This window comes from Aspergillus wentii (assembly GCF_001890725.1).
Source record: "Aspergillus wentii DTO 134E9 unplaced genomic scaffold ASPWEscaffold_2, whole genome shotgun sequence".
Classification (NCBI taxonomy): Eukaryota; Fungi; Ascomycota; class Eurotiomycetes; order Eurotiales; family Aspergillaceae; genus Aspergillus; species Aspergillus wentii.
Window position 1 is genome coordinate 4419447 of NW_024467833.1, and position 16314 is coordinate 4435760.

General features: G+C 49.3%; 6 protein-coding genes across 6 annotated transcripts; 3 read left to right on the plus strand and 3 right to left on the minus strand.

Annotated features, from left to right (window-relative positions):
• Positions 1-301: 301 nt before the first annotated feature.
• ASPWEDRAFT_37569 (ribosome biosynthesis protein KRE33) lies at positions 302-3703 on the plus strand. Its single transcript, XM_040834716.1, has 2 exons — positions 302-3530; positions 3609-3703. Exons 1-2 carry the CDS (start codon positions 535-537, stop codon positions 3628-3630), a joined length of 3018 nt encoding a protein of 1005 aa, XP_040693406.1. The 5' UTR covers positions 302-534; the 3' UTR covers positions 3631-3703.
• A 175-nt stretch (positions 3704-3878) lies between these two features.
• ASPWEDRAFT_389996 (putative disulfide isomerase) lies at positions 3879-5919 on the minus strand. The gene is made up of 3 exons (XM_040835011.1): positions 5561-5919; positions 5493-5500; positions 3879-5433 (listed from the first exon to the last, which is right to left on the minus strand). The coding sequence occupies exons 1-3, from the start codon at positions 5714-5716 to the stop codon at positions 4224-4226; spliced, it is 1374 nt and encodes a 457-aa protein (XP_040693407.1). The 5' UTR covers positions 5717-5919; the 3' UTR covers positions 3879-4223.
• Positions 5677-7926, plus strand: ASPWEDRAFT_37571 (F-box protein). Its single transcript, XM_040834717.1, has one exon. The coding sequence runs from the start codon at positions 6124-6126 to the stop codon at positions 7654-7656; it is 1533 nt and encodes a 510-aa protein (XP_040693408.1). The 5' UTR covers positions 5677-6123; the 3' UTR covers positions 7657-7926.
• A 188-nt stretch (positions 7927-8114) lies between these two features.
• On the minus strand, positions 8115-10124 carry ASPWEDRAFT_181100 (DnaJ domain protein; the record flags this gene model as incomplete). Its single annotated transcript, XM_040831863.1, has 2 exons — positions 8115-9894; positions 9969-10124. 2 exons carry the CDS (start codon positions 10122-10124, stop codon positions 8332-8334), a joined length of 1719 nt encoding a protein of 572 aa, XP_040693409.1. The 3' UTR covers positions 8115-8331.
• Positions 10125-10690: 566 nt separating this feature from the next.
• Positions 10691-11918, minus strand: ASPWEDRAFT_390189 (F1F0 ATP synthase subunit gamma). Its single transcript, XM_040835017.1, has 5 exons — positions 11338-11918; positions 11166-11278; positions 11089-11109; positions 10998-11032; positions 10691-10943 (listed from the first exon to the last, which is right to left on the minus strand). The coding sequence occupies exons 1-5, from the start codon at positions 11816-11818 to the stop codon at positions 10850-10852; spliced, it is 744 nt and encodes a 247-aa protein (XP_040693410.1). The 5' UTR covers positions 11819-11918; the 3' UTR covers positions 10691-10849.
• Positions 11919-12018: 100 nt separating this feature from the next.
• Positions 12019-16290, plus strand: ASPWEDRAFT_736626 (DNA topoisomerase 1; the record flags this gene model as incomplete). The annotated part of the gene is made up of 6 exons (XM_040839359.1): positions 12019-12144; positions 12677-12893; positions 13058-13275; positions 13371-15179; positions 15240-15689; positions 15742-16290. 6 exons carry the CDS (start codon positions 12019-12021, stop codon positions 15874-15876), a joined length of 2955 nt encoding a protein of 984 aa, XP_040693411.1. The 3' UTR covers positions 15877-16290.
• Between the last annotated feature and the right edge of the window lie 24 nt (positions 16291-16314).

The window sequence follows — 16314 nt, forward strand, 5'->3', positions numbered from 1 at the left end:
CAACATATTCTGGAATCTGGCTGAGTGCAGGTAGGTATTGTAAACGTGTATGGTAACGCTGGTCTTCATACCGATTCCGGGTCTGCTTAACACGCTAGGCCTCATGTGGAAACGAATTTCCACTTCCGGTGGACTCTGTTCCAATACGGTTAGCGTCATACTCATTTCTGGACAAGGCTGATCTTGAAGAGATAGAGTCACGTGTAAATTTACTGCCAAGGGCGGTGTCACTTTAAGCAGGCGGTGGAGACAGGCAGTTTTACCGGCGTGCCGATAACTTTTTTTTGTCCGCGCAGAAAAAAAAAAAGTCGTCTAAGGCAGCCTTCGTTTTTTGTCCAGAAAGCCGGCCATTATTGCGGGTGATTTTTGTCTCCTGTATTGTTTCGAGGCCTGATACCATTTGTGGCCGTCAATTCGTATTGCTGGACCCTTGCGATTGCTCAGTGGTGGTTCAGAGCTTGAAGATAAATTTTCGCTCGTTGCGAGCTTTCTGAGCAGTCACAGCTAATCCCGCCTACAAAGGCAGTGGAGACAATGCCTCGCAAGGCGATCGATTCCCGAATCCCCGCGCTCATTCGCAATGGCGTGCAGGAGAAAAAACGAAGCTTCTTCGTCGTGGTTGGCGACCGCGCCAAGGATGTGATTGTGCATCTGCACTATATCATGTCAAGTGTCGATGTCAAGCAGAACAAGTCGGTTCTTTGGGCATACAAGAAGGATTTGTTGGGTTTCACAAGTCACCGGAAGAAGCGTGAACAAAAGATCAAGAAGGAAGTCAAGAGAGGAATTAGAGAACCGAATCAAGAGGATCCTTTCGAGCTGTTCATCACCCTCAACCAGATTCGCTATGTATACTACAAGGAGACGGAGAAGATTCTCGGAAATACCTATGGAATGTGCATTCTTCAAGATTTCGAGGCCATGACACCAAACCTGCTCGCACGAACGGTTGAGACTGTTGAAGGAGGTGGTATGGTGATCCTGCTCTTGAAGAGCATGAGCAGCTTGAAGCAGTTGTATACCTTGTCAATGGACATCCACTCGAGATACAGAACAGAGGCACACGATGATGTGGTAGCACGCTTCAACGAGCGATTCATCCTGTCTCTTGGTAGCTGCGATTCTTGCTTGGTTGTCGATGACGAACTGAATGTCTTGCCCATCTCCGGAGGAAAGACCGTGAAGCCTCTTCCCCCGCCAGAGGAGATCGATACCACTAATTCAGGAACAAAGAAGGAGCTGAAGGAAATCAAGGATAGTTTGGCAGAGACCCAGCCTGTTGGACCGTTGATTGGATTGTCCCGGACAACTGACCAGGCAAAGGCCCTCCTCACATTTGTCGACGCAATTGCCGAGAAGACTCTTAAGAGCACTGTTGCACTTACTGCTGCTAGAGGACGTGGAAAGTCGGCGGCTCTCGGTGTTGCTATCGCGGCTGCGGTTGCTCACGGCTACAGTAACATTTTCATTACCTCTCCCAGCCCAGAGAACTTGAAGACTCTCTTCGAATTCGTATTCAAGGGCTTTGATGCTCTCGGCTACCTTGACCACGTCGACTACACCATCCTCCAATCTACCAACCCCGACTTTAACAAGGCCATCGTGAGAGTCAACATTCACCGTCAACACCGTCAAACAATCCAATATATCCAGCCGCAGGATGCCCATGTCTTGGGCCAGGCAGAGCTTTTGGTCATTGATGAAGCTGCAGCAATTCCATTGCCTTTGGTCAGGAAGCTGATGGGCCCATACCTCGTCTTCATGGCCTCCACTATCAATGGTTATGAAGGAACGGGTCGGTCTCTCTCTCTTAAGTTGATCCAGCAGCTCCGTGAACAGTCAAGAGGAGGTGCCAAGTCGGGTGGTGAAGAGATTGATGTTGCCGATCGTGCCACTGGAAAGGCGGCGAAGAATTCAGAGAAGGGCCTAGGTGGAAGGACTCTCAGAGAAATCACCCTTGCCGAGCCGATCAGATATGCACCTGGGGACTCTGTAGAAAAGTGGCTAAACAAGGTCCTGTGCCTTGATGCTACACTGCCAAAGTCCAAAATCAATACTCAGGGCTGCCCTCACCCTTCTCAGTGCCAGCTGCTTCAAGTCAACAGAGACACTTTGTTTTCTTTCCACCCTGTTTCCGAGAAGTTTTTGCAGCAGATGATGGCTCTGTATGTTGCCAGCCACTACAAGAATACCCCGAACGACCTTCAGCTTATGAGCGATGCGCCAGCACACCAGCTCTTCGTTCTTGTGCCGCCCATTGATGAGGAGGCCACTAAGCTACCAGAGCCCCTGTGTGTCATCCAGGTTGCGCTGGAAGGTCGTATCAGCCGTCAAAGCGTTCTCAACAGCTTGAGCCGTGGGCAAAGAGCCGGTGGTGATCTGATCCCGTGGCTTGTCAGCCAGCAATTCCAAGACGAGGATTTCGCTGGTCTCTCGGGTGCTCGAATTGTTCGCATTGCGACCAACCCCGAGTACATGAACATGGGCTATGGATCTCGCGCGTTGGAATTGCTGATCGACTTCTTTGAAGGCAAGTTCACCAGTCTGTCGGAAGACATGAGTGACGCACAAGATGAGATGGTCAGAGTCACTGAGGAAGAACTCGCCAACTCCAACCTCTTGGACGACAACATCCAGGTTCGGGACATCCGCACCATGCCCCCGCTTTTCGGCAAGTTGTCTGAACGTCGTCCGGACGCTCTTGACTATCTTGGTGTCAGTTATGGTTTGACTCCATCTCTGCACAAATTCTGGAAGCGCTCTTCCTTTGCCCCGGTGTACCTCCGCCAAACACCCAACGAGTTGACTGGTGAGCATTCTTGCGTGATGCTACGCACCCTTGCCACTGGCTCCAACGAGGTCGGCTGGCTGGGAGCTTTCGCAAGAGACTTCCACAAGCGTTTCAACTCCTTGCTCTCTTATCAATTCCGGGAGTTCCCCTCTGTGCTCTCTCTCAGCATCTGCGAGTCCGCAAATGCAGGCGCCAAATCCGACGCTTCCTTCTCCCCAGCCATCCTGAAAAAGCGTGATATCGACGCCGCTTTCTCCCCCTTCGATCTCAAGCGAATTGACAGCTACGCGAACAACTTGCTCGACTACCACGTCATTCTTGATATGGTCCCTACCATCGCCGAATACTACTTCGCTGGTCGCCTCGGCGGTAAGGTCAACCTCTCTGGCGTGCAGCAGTCCATCCTCCTTGCCATCGGTTTGCAACGCAAGAAGTTGGAGGACATTGAGAAGGAATTGAACCTTCCCTCTTCCCAGCTTCTGGCGATGTTCCTCAAGATCATCCGTAAGATGTCGACCCACTTCCGCTCTCTGGTTGAGGGTGCCGTCGCAGACACCCTCCCCGCCGAACAAATACCAGTGGCTCCAACCACAGCCACTGCACATGACGAGGAGGTCGACGATCGCTTCAAGCCCTTGGAAACAAGCTTGGATGATGAGCTCCAAGAAGGAGGACAGAAGATCGACGATGAGCTTCGCGAAAAGCAAAGGGCTTTGATTGACGCCCTTCCCTTGGACAAGTAAGTCCACTCATTTCCTGACTATGACAATCGCCATGGCCACCATTTCTACATGAATGAACAATAACTGATTTCTAGCCTCCAGCTACGAGATAAATAACGGTAGTGCCGCGTGGGAGGAAGCCGAGAAGCAAGTCCGCAGTGGAAAGGGCTCAACCGTCAGCGTCAAGTCGGCAAAGCCCTCCAAGCGAAAGAAGGGAGAATCCGCCCGCGAGATTTACGACGCAGAGGTGGACTCGAAGAGACAAAAGACCATCAAGAAGGGAACTGAAGGCAAAAAGCGGTCGTGATGACATCGGCTACTACTGAAAAAGAAGTAAAGAAAAACTTGGATTCTGAACACAAGATCAAAATCCCCTTAAGTCCGAGGCCTACTTACCATGCATGAGATTACGGTGTTTTAATTGGCAGTAATGAGTTCGTGTTACTTTTTTTATGGCCAGTGTCTAATGAAGCCTGGTTTTGCTTAAGGGATTTCTTTTTGCAAATTTTTGCTTTGTATATAAACAAGCTGGTACCAATTAGGTATTTAAGACAAAAAGTTTTGAATAGATACTAGATTGTATTTTTTTGTATTATCTGCCTTGATTTTCAATTTGCAGACGGCATTTTTATTAAAGCCTGACTCAATAGGAGACAGGTGTATGTTTTGATGCAGAATACTAACACCTCTTCGGAAGCTAATAATAAATCTTACAACTCATCATGTCCACTCCCTTCCTTCTCTTCTTTGGTGGCGACAACGCCCTCAGGCAACTTGTTCTTGGCCCCTTCGCCCAATCGAATGGCATCAACCCAGGCCTCGACTGCGTCGACTCCGAATTTGCCATCCACGGCTTCATATCTTCTCCACCAGCCTCTGCGACCATTCAGGGCGATAATCTCAATCGACTCACCGTCCTCCGACACACCGAGTTTAGTCCGCAGAGTTTTGGCTCCAGAGTTGGTAGTAGGGACGCTGTAGAAGGGGAAAAGCTTGTGCTGGCGCTGACTGTACTTGTGCACGATGTCGGACATGCTGGTCAGTGCTTCCTTGACGGGTTCAGGCTGCTCTGCGTCCGCTTCCTTAGATTCGGGGAGGAGCGCCAGAACGCATGTGCTTGACTTGGGAGCTAGGCAGGCCGTCTCGAGGGCCTCGATGGTAGAAAGGGTATCGATCGGAGGGGCCTGTGCGCGTTTCGATTCTTTGACATCGTCCTGGGGAGACTCGGTCGACTTCGCTTCCTCTGCATCATCGGCCGCGGGGGCTGTAGATGACGGTTTGGAGGCCTTAGAGGATTTGGAGGATTTGGCCTTGGGCTTTACAGGAGCGGGGTCTGGGTTAGGTGTGGCAACTTGACCGAGGAATTCGATGATCGCATTCTTCTTGAACTCGCCATCATAGACAATGGGCTCCTTCTCGCCTCCGGGAAGAAGAACGAGGGACGGGAATTCCGTGATGCCGAACTTCTCTACTGCTTCGGACTCCTTGTTGCGGATCTGGCCTACCTTGACTGAACCAAGGAAGTCGATGGCGAGAGACCGAAGAAGAGCACTGGTCGTCCCCTTTTCAGTAAAGAGAAGGGCTCTGGGAGTCTCCTTGTCCTGGGAAAGCCACTGGTCCAAGTCCTTATCCGTAACTCTCTTCACATGGTTTGGGATCTTGCCCATTACCCCGTCGACAATAGCTTTGGCACTCCGTGCGCCATGGTAGTCCTCTACTCGGGGGCTACCGGGTTTCTTGGAGGGTACCACAATCTTGAGGGTTGGGAAACCCTGCACACCCATCCGACCACACAAAGGTTTGTTCTCATCCTCGTCGCAATTGACCGCTGCAACCTTGGCCAGTCCATCCAACGAGGTCGCGGCCTTTTCATAAGCGGGTTTCAAGTTCTGGCAATGACCGCACCAGGGGGCGTAAAATCTTCGAGGTAAAGCGAATCAGAAACTGTCGGCCGGGTTAACAAGGGAAAGGGAGCTTACTCTACAATCTATCACGGGAGTCAGCTGGGTCCTGCAGTGCAAATTGCCTGACAAGGAGACTTTCTTACCGACGTATGATTGGAATTGGCGATGAGCTGGTCGTAATTCTTCTGTGTCACCTGCAACACAGGAGATTTCTTAGTATAAATCCCATCAGCATTGACTGGGAGAGCCGCCAGAAGCGACGCGACGAGCAAAAAGGCAGAGCTTGGTTGCATCATCATGAATGAATGCGATATTCAAAGTATGAAAACATAAAGCAGAAGGCGAGATGCTAGATGTACACTGTTACGCTAGAGACCGACCAAAAAAGACCACGTTGGACAGCTTGAAGCAAGGTGTCCTGAAGCTCTTGGCATGTGACTGGGGAAGCTCCAAACAAACGCCGCCAACGCAAAATGATGCAACCCGAGTCTTTCGGAAACCCCCGACTTCTTCTTGCTGGCAGCCATCAGGAACCCCCACGCTGTGTGGGATATTCGGGGATATGGCACTGCTACTATATATTCACTCGGTCTGCTGGATATGCATTCCGGCTCGATTCTGACGGCTCAAGCTGCGATAGAACCAGTCGTGCTCTAGTTGCTTTCCAGCCTTCCGATCAACACGATCGGCTTTCCCCGCACTCGCTATGACAATCGGCATGCCACCAGTCGAGACCCTGGATGTGTCTTTCTTGCCCAGGGATATTTTCTGGATGATCTTGGGCTACCTAGATCCAGCAGATATTGTTCGTTGTCGTCGTGTCTGTCAGTCTTGGAATGAAGCCTTTGGGAACCCAGCCGATCTAATCCCACTGTTGAGGAAATTATATCCTCGAGCAAAGGAAGTCAGGGAACTGTGTGACAATGACTCCTTTGATGGATGGCACATGGAATCAAGAGATAATGACTACTGGCGCAAGATATTCGACCAGGTTGTCTCTAGATACACCCATCTAGCTCGTGGCAAACCTCACTCCATTCAGAGATACAAGCTTTGTGATGATTTTGGCAGCTCTGGCGAGAGGGAATGGTTTCAAGTGCAACCTTGGGAAACCCATGCCAGTCATTTGATGCAACGCGTCGATTGCCCTTTCTCAGAGACTTTTTGGACCTATGAAGATGGGTTGCTCGTCTATCCAAGTGCCGATGATCAATATTTGGTCCTCCTGGATCTGGATAGTGACAGACGTTTCGTGGTACCATTTATAATCACTGGGAAAGTGATACGAAGAATTCGATTGCAAAAGAGGCTTCTTGTTGTCGAGTGGGCAGAGCCCAAAGCCTTTCATTGGCTAAATGACAGTGATGGGGTCCATCGTCACTTTGCATCGTCTTTCGAAGTGACGAAAGGCCCTAGCGGCTGCAGCGTTACCTTTCGAAATGAGTGGAAAATAATGTTCCTTGGTCACCCGTTGAGTGAAAGGGATCGATTCTATTCAACGCACACCGATACGCATTACGCTATTTACGTATGGCAACCGAATCGCAGTTTGTATACTGCCGATGAGGATGCCCCAATCGAGTCGCTTTTTATTTGGGATATCTCGAAACCATCATCCTACAGACCCTCCTTAGATCCAACGGGATGTTTGAAAGATCACCAAGGAGATCAAGGCCCTTCTATCGTCTCGCGGTTTACCTTCAGAGAGCTCGGTTTCTTTTCTGTTCGACAACGGGGCTTCCCTGGCATACAGCGCTTAGAGATTACCGATGATGCGCATGCGATCGAAATCACTGAGAACTTATGCACGGGACCAATAGATCGGCTTGTTGGGCCTGCTGAATGGACGTCCAAGGTGCAGACTACAAGCATTCCGCTGATAGGAGATGGACCATGCTGGAGAAAAAATACCGGGCTTGTGTTCCCCCCATACCGTGGGAATGGCAGTCTACAATCGATTCCTCTTACATTTGCCGTCTGTGATGAGCCCTGGTATACTACCATCTCAGAAGTCTTTGATGAGCAGGCTGGAGTAGGTTTCTGCCTACATCTTTCTCCCACATCCTGGCCGTTTGACCTGGGTGTATTTCTGAGTATACGGACGCCATCTTCACGCATCACATTGAAACAGAAAGATATATTTGAGCTCACCGGCAAAGGTGCTATTTTTGGAAACGAACGATATGTAGTCGGTGAGAGTGGAAATCGTGAACTTGTCGTTTACCGGTTCGATAGGTGAAATTATCGGATCAGTCAACACTACTAGCTTTGATATCACAACAAAATTACAAACCAGCAAGTCATGGAGAATACCTAGAATGCATAACCATAAGCTTGTTTGCGAAACTCGCCAACACTAGACTGGAGACGGATGTTGGCAAAAGTTTTCAGCATATTGCAGTATGATTTGAGCACGTGCTAAATAACAATAGCAGAGCAAATATAGGCACGTTGATGTTAATTTAATTGATAAATTGTAAGAAATACAATACTTTTACCTCGTGGTCCGAAAGTGATAAATTTTCAAGCATACAGCCAACACACAGATGGAAAATCTAGAATACTACGATAAAAATGATAATAGTAAAATGAACACTGAAGATGATATCAAAACTATTTTTCTTTTCTTTTCTTTTTCTTTAATTTTACGAGCATACCATTGAACTGATAGGATAGATTACCCTTAACATCAACTATGCCGCCGTCGCACTTGACACCCCAAGGCTTGATATGATGGCCCAAGCACACACAAAATGCAGAATTAAAGTACTCAAAACAAAAGAACGCACAATCATGAGAAAGTTCCATAAAGGCAAACATCATCCACCCAATAATCATTGACGATAGAAGGTCAAAGGCACGATCGTCGTAGAAGAAAAGAGATGAAAAGGAAAGAAAGGAACAACGGGTCTGTTTAGTTTTCGGACTTTTCATAGTTAAACTTGCATAGCACACAAGCCTTGATGCCGCAGCTCGGACAGGTGAGGGTGTAAATGGGCTTCCAACCGTGACAGACGTCGCATTCAGGACATCCATACGTCTTCACCCAGTACCCGAGATGGGGGCAAGAGTCGGGGTCATTCCCGGTTGTCAAAGGCTTTGCGTTGGGGAATTTGAGACGGACGCTTTCGAGCCAGCCGCAAAAGATTTCCATCATGATGCCCTGTAGCTCGGCTCTGAGGTCGTCGGTTGTGTAGCGTCTGCTGGGGTCGTTGAGCTTCGCCTGGAAGAAAGCGGTGATGGGGTCGGTCTGGCAGACTGGTTCTGATTGAATGTTTTCGGATACGTCGTCGTCTATTTCGTTAGAAGTCGCGTGGCTGTCGTCGATTTCGTTTTCGCTGTCCTCATCATCTATATCGTCAGAAGTCGTGTTGTTGAAGTCGTAGTCTTCGGGGTCTTTGGCATCGCTGTCCTCGTTATCATTGTTGTCGGCGTTGGCGTCGTCGTTGTAATAATTGTGATAGCTGACGACGTTGTCGTCACTGTCGTCACTATCAGCGTTGTCATTGCTCTCATCACTGGATAGTTTGGGTGGTTCAGGTTCGTCGCAATCAAAGAAAATGAGGTCCTCATCGTCTGTACCGGATTCATCTGCAGATTCTTCCACGCTCTGACGAAGTCTCGACATATAGTCACCCTCATCTTCAGAGTCGGAGTAGTCAAAGCTCTCTTGGTCTGCTGTTTCATATTCAGTTGCAGACTGGCCAACAGAAACACCGGTAGAGTAGATGCCATCCTCATCGAGCTCATCTTCAAACATGCTCATGCCATCGTTTTCATCGCCTTGGTACTCCTGATCGTCCTCATATTCCTGGTCTCCCTGATACACCTGGTCTTCCTGATCGTCTTGGTTCTCCTGTCCATCCTGATCATCATCAAAATCAAATAGCCCCTTCTCGTTATACTCGTCTTCGAGGGCAAACAACTCCTCTTCATCAATATCGTCCTCACCATCACCATAACCCGAAGACTCAGACACATACGGCTGCTGATTCTGCAGGTCATCGTCTTCCTGTCGGCTTTCCTTCTTCAGTTCTTCTTCATCACGCATGACACGAGCATGCATGGCCTCCTCTCGAGTCATCTCCCTAGGCCGCTGCTCATAAGCACTAGCACTGACACCGGCACTGTTTCTCTGTCTAATCTCTTCGTTGATTCTGCGTTCATGTTCACAGCGCAAGCGTTCTTCAATAGAATCCTTCGAGTTCGGGTTCATGTGGACACTGTTCGCGTAGCTGTACATGTACCGACTACTCACATCACGCAAATTGAACGAGAAATCGTAGGGTGTCCAGCCGCTATATCCCGACGAGCCGCCGAATGCCGTTGCCGGCGAGAAGAACGAGTGCTGTGACCTGGGTGCTTGCTGCTGCGGGAAAAATCGCTGCTGCGTGTAGATATTTCTGCTTATCTGGAGGTCAAAGTCATGCTGCCTACGACGATGAGGGTCACGGAGAATTTCAACGGCTTCTTGGATCTGGTGCGAGGCATTGTTAGTGAATGGAAAGAGATGGCTATCGATCAGTCTGGTGGATGGAGAGAGTGTAGAACCTTTTGGAATTCGTCGCTGGAGTCACCTTCGCCCTTCGCTTTATCGGGGTGGTGCTTCAGTGCGAGCTTTTTGTACGCACTGTTGATGTCCTTGAGGGTCGCATTTGGGGCGATTCCCAAGGTTTCGTAGCAGTTGATTGCCCTAGGTCTCGACATGAGGAAGAGAGACTCGCTATTGGCGTTTGAGGTTAGCTTTTTTCAGTCACGAGATGTATATCAGTATTAAGTGAGAGACTGATGGGATGAGATCCCATGAGAAGGAAGCCCTCCTAGCTGACAAACTTGCCTTTGGAAGTTCCTTTGAGCCAGTGTGCTCTCTATGCAGTGTGTTTTGAAGGTGAGCTGAATAATCTACTTTCAAAAGATAGTGATGGAGACGGCTGAATATCACAGAGTTCAAGGTGAATCAGGAGAAGAGAAGGGAATAAACCGTAGAAGAGTTTTGAGAAAAATTTCATCTCTAGGACACGCCGAGAAAAATGGTGAATTGATGTATCATGGGTGAGATCGAAAGATGAAAGCTTCATGGGAGAGACGGTGGTCTGGAAAATGAAGCCATTCATAGATACGGATTGATGCCTTGTTTGCAGCTATTCATGGTTTCATCTGAGAAAGCGGAGTCAATAATTCATTGTCTGTCTTATTATCATCTGCAGTAAATATAGGAAAAGTCCTTTGCTCTCAATCATGACCAAAAGATGTGTTGTTGAGGTTGTCGTATATAAACAAATGCATCAAAAGCCTAGGCAACAAAAGACTGAAAACCACAAAAGAAATATAATGGATTGAGACTGATTTTACAGGCTGATAATAGATCTAGGTATTTATGGACAAGTCTACACACAAGACGACTTAGTCCCACAGAAGCATTAGGACAGCTTCTACATGTCGGCACTGGCGGTGGCACCAGTGATAATCTCAACCAGTTCACCGGTAATGGCGGCTTGACGCTGACGGTTGTACAAGATCTGGAACCTGTGGACAATAGGTTAGATATTAAGATACAATACGGTGAAGATAGATACTTACTTGTTGATCATCTCTCCGGCGTTCTTGGAGGCGTTCTGTACAAAAAAAGGTTAGTTTGGTTACCATTTCTATAATATTCAAGAATACTTGCCTCCATAGCGTTACGACGAGCCTGGGATTAGGTTAGCAATGTGCTTCAAAAAGAATTTATCGGCAAAATATTCTTACAGAGATCTCACAAGCGTGGCCTTCGGCCATAGCCCAGTACAAGTTGTTGGCGAGAGAGTATTCACGGAGGTTGGCGAGAGCCTCGTCATCGATCTCGAAAGCGGAGATGTTGGCTGAAGAATTTGGATCAGCAATGGAATCCATCAAACTATAGGTACGACACAAAACTCACCGGACTGGGTGATGGCCTCCTCAGAGAAAGCCTCAATGGTGGTGGGCTCGTAGCTCTGAGCGTTGACGAACGAGTTGTAGAGGACCTTGACGCTGGCGTAGTCGGTGGGCAGCAGAGCGATCTGGTCGGCGATGGCCTGAGCATCAGCGAAGGTGGGGATGTCCTTGCAGACGTTGGCGAAGCTCAGAGTGATGAGCTCGGGGTGGACTCTGGACAGCTGGGCCTTGACCTTCTCTCCGAGAACGACAATGTCGGCGTTGGAGTGAGTCTGCAAAAGACGGCGAGTAGCCTTGCTCAGACCGGAGTGAATACCACCGCAAAGACCCTTGTCAGAGCTGGCAACAACGATCAGAGTCTTCTTGTCGTCGAGGGCCTTGGTCTCGGCGTTCTCGAAAACCTGGTTGGAAGTCTGACCGTAGTTGCGAGATTCGTCCATAGCCTTCTGGGCGCGGGTGAGACGGGTCGAGGCAACAATCTTCATCGTGTTGGTGATCTTTTCGATGTTCTTGATGGACTTGAGACGGCCCTCGATTTCACGCAGAGTCGCGAAGTTGGCGGCATTGGGAGGCGCAGTGCTTCTAGCTATTAGCAATGGCTTTCCTCTTTCCTAAACGATACCATCCCCCTTGTTGTCTCTAGCTCGCGATAGCTATATGCGTGTTGGGGGTAGGGTGGCCCAGGATGGTAGCGGTCGGTTTGTGGACGTCCGGAAGGAACTTACCGGGTGAGAGTAGCACTGCCGGCCCTCACGGCCGGACGGACAGCACGAGAGAACATTGTGAAAGAGGAAGAAGTAAGGACGGGGGGGTGAGGTCCAACGAAAAAGAAGCTGTAGAGGGGAGAGCCACGAGGGACAGTCGGTGGGCAGTGATGAAGAGAGAAGTCGTTCAACTCCTGTTTCTGTTCATCCGACAGCCGGCAAACGGGAAGCAGCCGCACTAGCCCCAAACAGGCAGCTGGTACGGCCGCCCACACCGACCACACCCGCCACCCGATCCAGAGCCCGAAAATTCCGGCACCAAGGCAGCGAGGCAGAAAGGCCACGAGGCATGCAGGCAGCGACGCCAGAGTGAGGCAGGCTTCAGGCATCCCATCGGCGCGCAACACGAGTGGCCGACGGTCCGGAGAAACGTGAGGAGATCGATCGCCTCAGGCCCCCAAAAGAGAGCCTGGCTTTTCCATTCCATTCCTTCTCCTCTTCCTCTCTCTTTCTCTCTTTTCTCTGATTATCCCCGACATTGCTTGCTATTGCATTCTGTTCTCACCCTTATTTTCTTTTTCCCACCTGTTCTTCATGCCTCACCTTCCTCTCTAGCTCCTCACACTCTCTTCTCTACAGCCATTGGTCAGGGCCTCCCTGACCTCATTTTACTATCAAGCGCCAACTCTCTTCTGTAGACTCGGCAGGCGGCCAACATCGAGTTTCCGTCTCCCTCCGCCTCGAGCCTATTTCCATTCTTCTTCAGCAGCGCAACGTGCTCGAGTCTCCTGGCTTGCGATCATGAGTTCCTCCGAGGATGACACCCCGCTCGTCAAGGCAAATGGCCGATCTACTAGTGAGTTGAAAATCTTCGCATCTTTCGCATTGCCCCGAATTCACCTCATCTTACAATTCACTTTCTCTCACTCCCTAATCCATCTCACCTCTCATCTATTGCCACCCTCCATTCCCCTCATATCTAGCTCACTTTCTTACACATTCTTTTTAATGATTTTTTAGACAAGGTAGCGGACGCCAAAATGGACAACGCGACTGAGACGAATGGTCATGTCGACCCCGGCGTGTCAATTCGCTTTGGTCCTGTGAAGACCGAGGATGTTGACATGGAGGATGCGGATGCCGAAGACCGCGGCGCCGGAAAGCGAAAGGCGCGAACAAGCATAGGCCAAAAATCATATGCGGAACCAGAGTCTAGCGAGGAGGAAGATCAGCCCCTGGTACGCCAAACCCTTCAACGCCGATTCCTTCGTTTTCCCCTTCATCGCGACGCTGTTGCTGTCGCTGTTGTTTTCAGCGGCTGACCCTTCGACAGAGTAAACGCCGACGGACCTCGGTCAAACATGAAGACCCAGAGTCAGATGAGGACGTGCCCCTGGCAGCCAATGGAAGAAAACTTCCTAAGGCCTCAGAGACTGCCATTGGGGAGGAATCTGATTCTGATGTCCCTATCGAAAGGAAACTTGCCACCCAAAAGAAAAATATTCAACAAAAGGCAGAGAAAGACACCAAGACTAGTGCCTCGAAATCCGCGAAACCCGCGGCAAAGCCTGCAGCAAACAACAGAAAGAAGCAGACCAACGGCGTTAAGAAAGAACCGGTTGATGATGCGCCAGCACCTAGAAAAGCCGCTGCCACAAGAACCACCAAGGTCAAGGCAGAGCCAAAGTCCGAGCAGTCGACTCCTGTCAAAAAGGGCAAAGGCAAGGCTACGCCGGTCAAAGAGGAAAGTGCGGATGCCGACGACGGCGCAGACGAGGAAGAAGAATACAGGTGGTGGGAAGACCCAACCAAGGGCGATGGAACCATCAAGTGGACTACCCTTGAGCATAATGGTGTCGTTTTCCCACCGCCTTATGAACCCCTTCCCAAGGATGTCAAGATGAAATATGATGGTGTTCCCGTCAATCTTCAGCCTGAAGTCGAGGAGGTAGCTGGATTTTTCGGTAGCATGTTGAACTCAACTCAGCACGTCGAAAACTCCAGGTTCCAACAAAACTTCTTCATGGACTTCAAAGATATTCTCAAGAAAAAGGGAGGGGCAAAGGACCCCAAGGGCAACAAGATCGATATCAAAGAATTCTCCAAGTGCGATTTCAGCCCCATTTTTGCCTACTACGATGCCAAGCGTCAAGAGAAAAAGGCCCTCCCTCCGGCTGAAAAGAAACGCTTGAAGGCTGAGAAAGATGAGGAAGAAGCGCCCTTCCAGTATTGCACATGGGATGGACGGAAGCAGAAAGTTGGCAACTTCCGTGTTGAACCACCGGCTCTTTTCCGTGGTCGTGGTGAGCACCCCAAGACCGGGCGTGTGAAATCCAGAGTCCAACCAGAGCAGATCACCATCAATATTGGAAAGGATGCTCCGGTTCCTCCTCCGCCTGAAGGCCACCGCTGGAAGGAAGTTAAGCATGACCAGGAGGGCACTTGGCTTGCTATGTGGCAGGAGAACATCAACGGAAACTACAAATATGTCATGCTCGCTGCCAACTCTGATGTCAAGGGGCAGAGTGATTACAAGAAGTTCGAAAAGGCCCGTGAGCTGAAACATCACATTGCCCGAATTCGCAAGGATTACCAGAAGAACTTGAAGCATGAGTTGATGGTCGAGCGCCAAAAGGCCACTGCTGTTTACCTTATCGACCAGTTTGCCCTTCGTGCTGGTAATGAGAAAGGTGAAGACGAAGCTGAGACGGTTGGATGTTGCTCCCTGAAATATGAAAACGTCACACTTAAGCCGCCAAACAAGGTCATCTTTGACTTCCTGGGTAAAGATAGTATCCGGTTCTATGACGAAGTCGAGGTCGATACCCAGGTCTTCAAGAATCTCAAGATATTCAAGAAGGCACCTAAGAAGGATGGCGATGAAATTTTTGACCGACTGACGACATCTGCCCTGAACAAGCATCTTTCTGTTTACATGCAAGGCTTGACTGCCAAGGTGTTCCGTACTTATAACGCTTCCCACACCATGGGTGCCCTTCTCAAGGAGATGAATGCCACGGGCACTGTGGCAGAGAAGGTCAAGGCTTACAACGATGCGAACCGCAAGGTCGCCATTCTTTGCAACCACAAACGTACTGTTGGTGCCGCGCACGCTGGGCAGATGGAGAAAATGAGTGAACGGGTAAGTGCATAGATTGTGATTGGTCTTTTTTCGGTTGCTAACGGACATTCTTCTCAAAAGATCAAGGGCTTGCGTTACCAGAAATGGCGACTGAAGCAAATGATGCTTGATCTGGAACCTACCCTCAAGAAGAAGAAGGGCGCCAAGTTTTTTGAATTGGATGAGGACATTGACCAAGAATGGATCAAGGAGCACCAGGCCTTCCTGATGGAAGAGCAGCGTCAGAAGATCAACAAGAAATTTGAGAAGGACAACGAAAAGCTGGCCGCCGAGGGAGAAAAGGAGATGAAGGCCAGTGAGCTTGAGGAGCGTCTGAAGGCTGTCAAGGACATGGAAAAGAAGTTTAACAAGGAGAACAAGACCGGCAAGGTGGAGGCTGAAGGCAAGGGCCCCACGGTCGAGAAGCTCGAGACCTCCATTAGCAAACTCGAGCAGCGCGTTGATACCATGTCTGTTCAAGCACAAGACAAGGAGGACAACAAGGAAGTGGCACTTGGAACATCGAAGATTGTGAGTATCCTTTCTGATGCGTTGAAGGAAGAATATTGCTAATAATGGACAGAACTACATCGATCCTCGTCTCACGGCAGTCTTTACCAAGAAGTTCGACGTGCCCATTGAGAAGTTCTTCTCCAAGTCCTTGCGAGAGAAATTCGAATGGGCCATCAAGTCCGTCGACGAGAATTGGGAGTTTTAGTTATTTTTCTTTTGCAGTCACTTAGCCAGGTTGTGATACCTCCCCTGGCTCGTTTTGTCTCCTTTTTCTCTTTTCTTTTTGCTTATTTCCAACGGTGGGTGGATGGGGTTATCATATAGCATTTGATGCATTTTCAAAATCTTTCCTTTTTTATCTGAACGGCTCTCTATAAAGGCAGACCCCTTGCCATGATACACGCGGCGGATTCTCAAGGGGATCTTCGTCTTCGTGTTGTGCTTTCTGGTCTCCTGTTTTTTGTTTCAAGATGAAGAAAGAAAAAGACACAGTCAAGATAGACTTGGCTTTTATATGAATAAACCAAATATAATGTGACTATACTTATACTTTTATTTTGATATGCAAATTTCAATGCTTGCAAAAGTTCCAGCAATATGAAGTTGACTTGTTCTATCCAGCCTAGCCAAGTGGGATATGTGG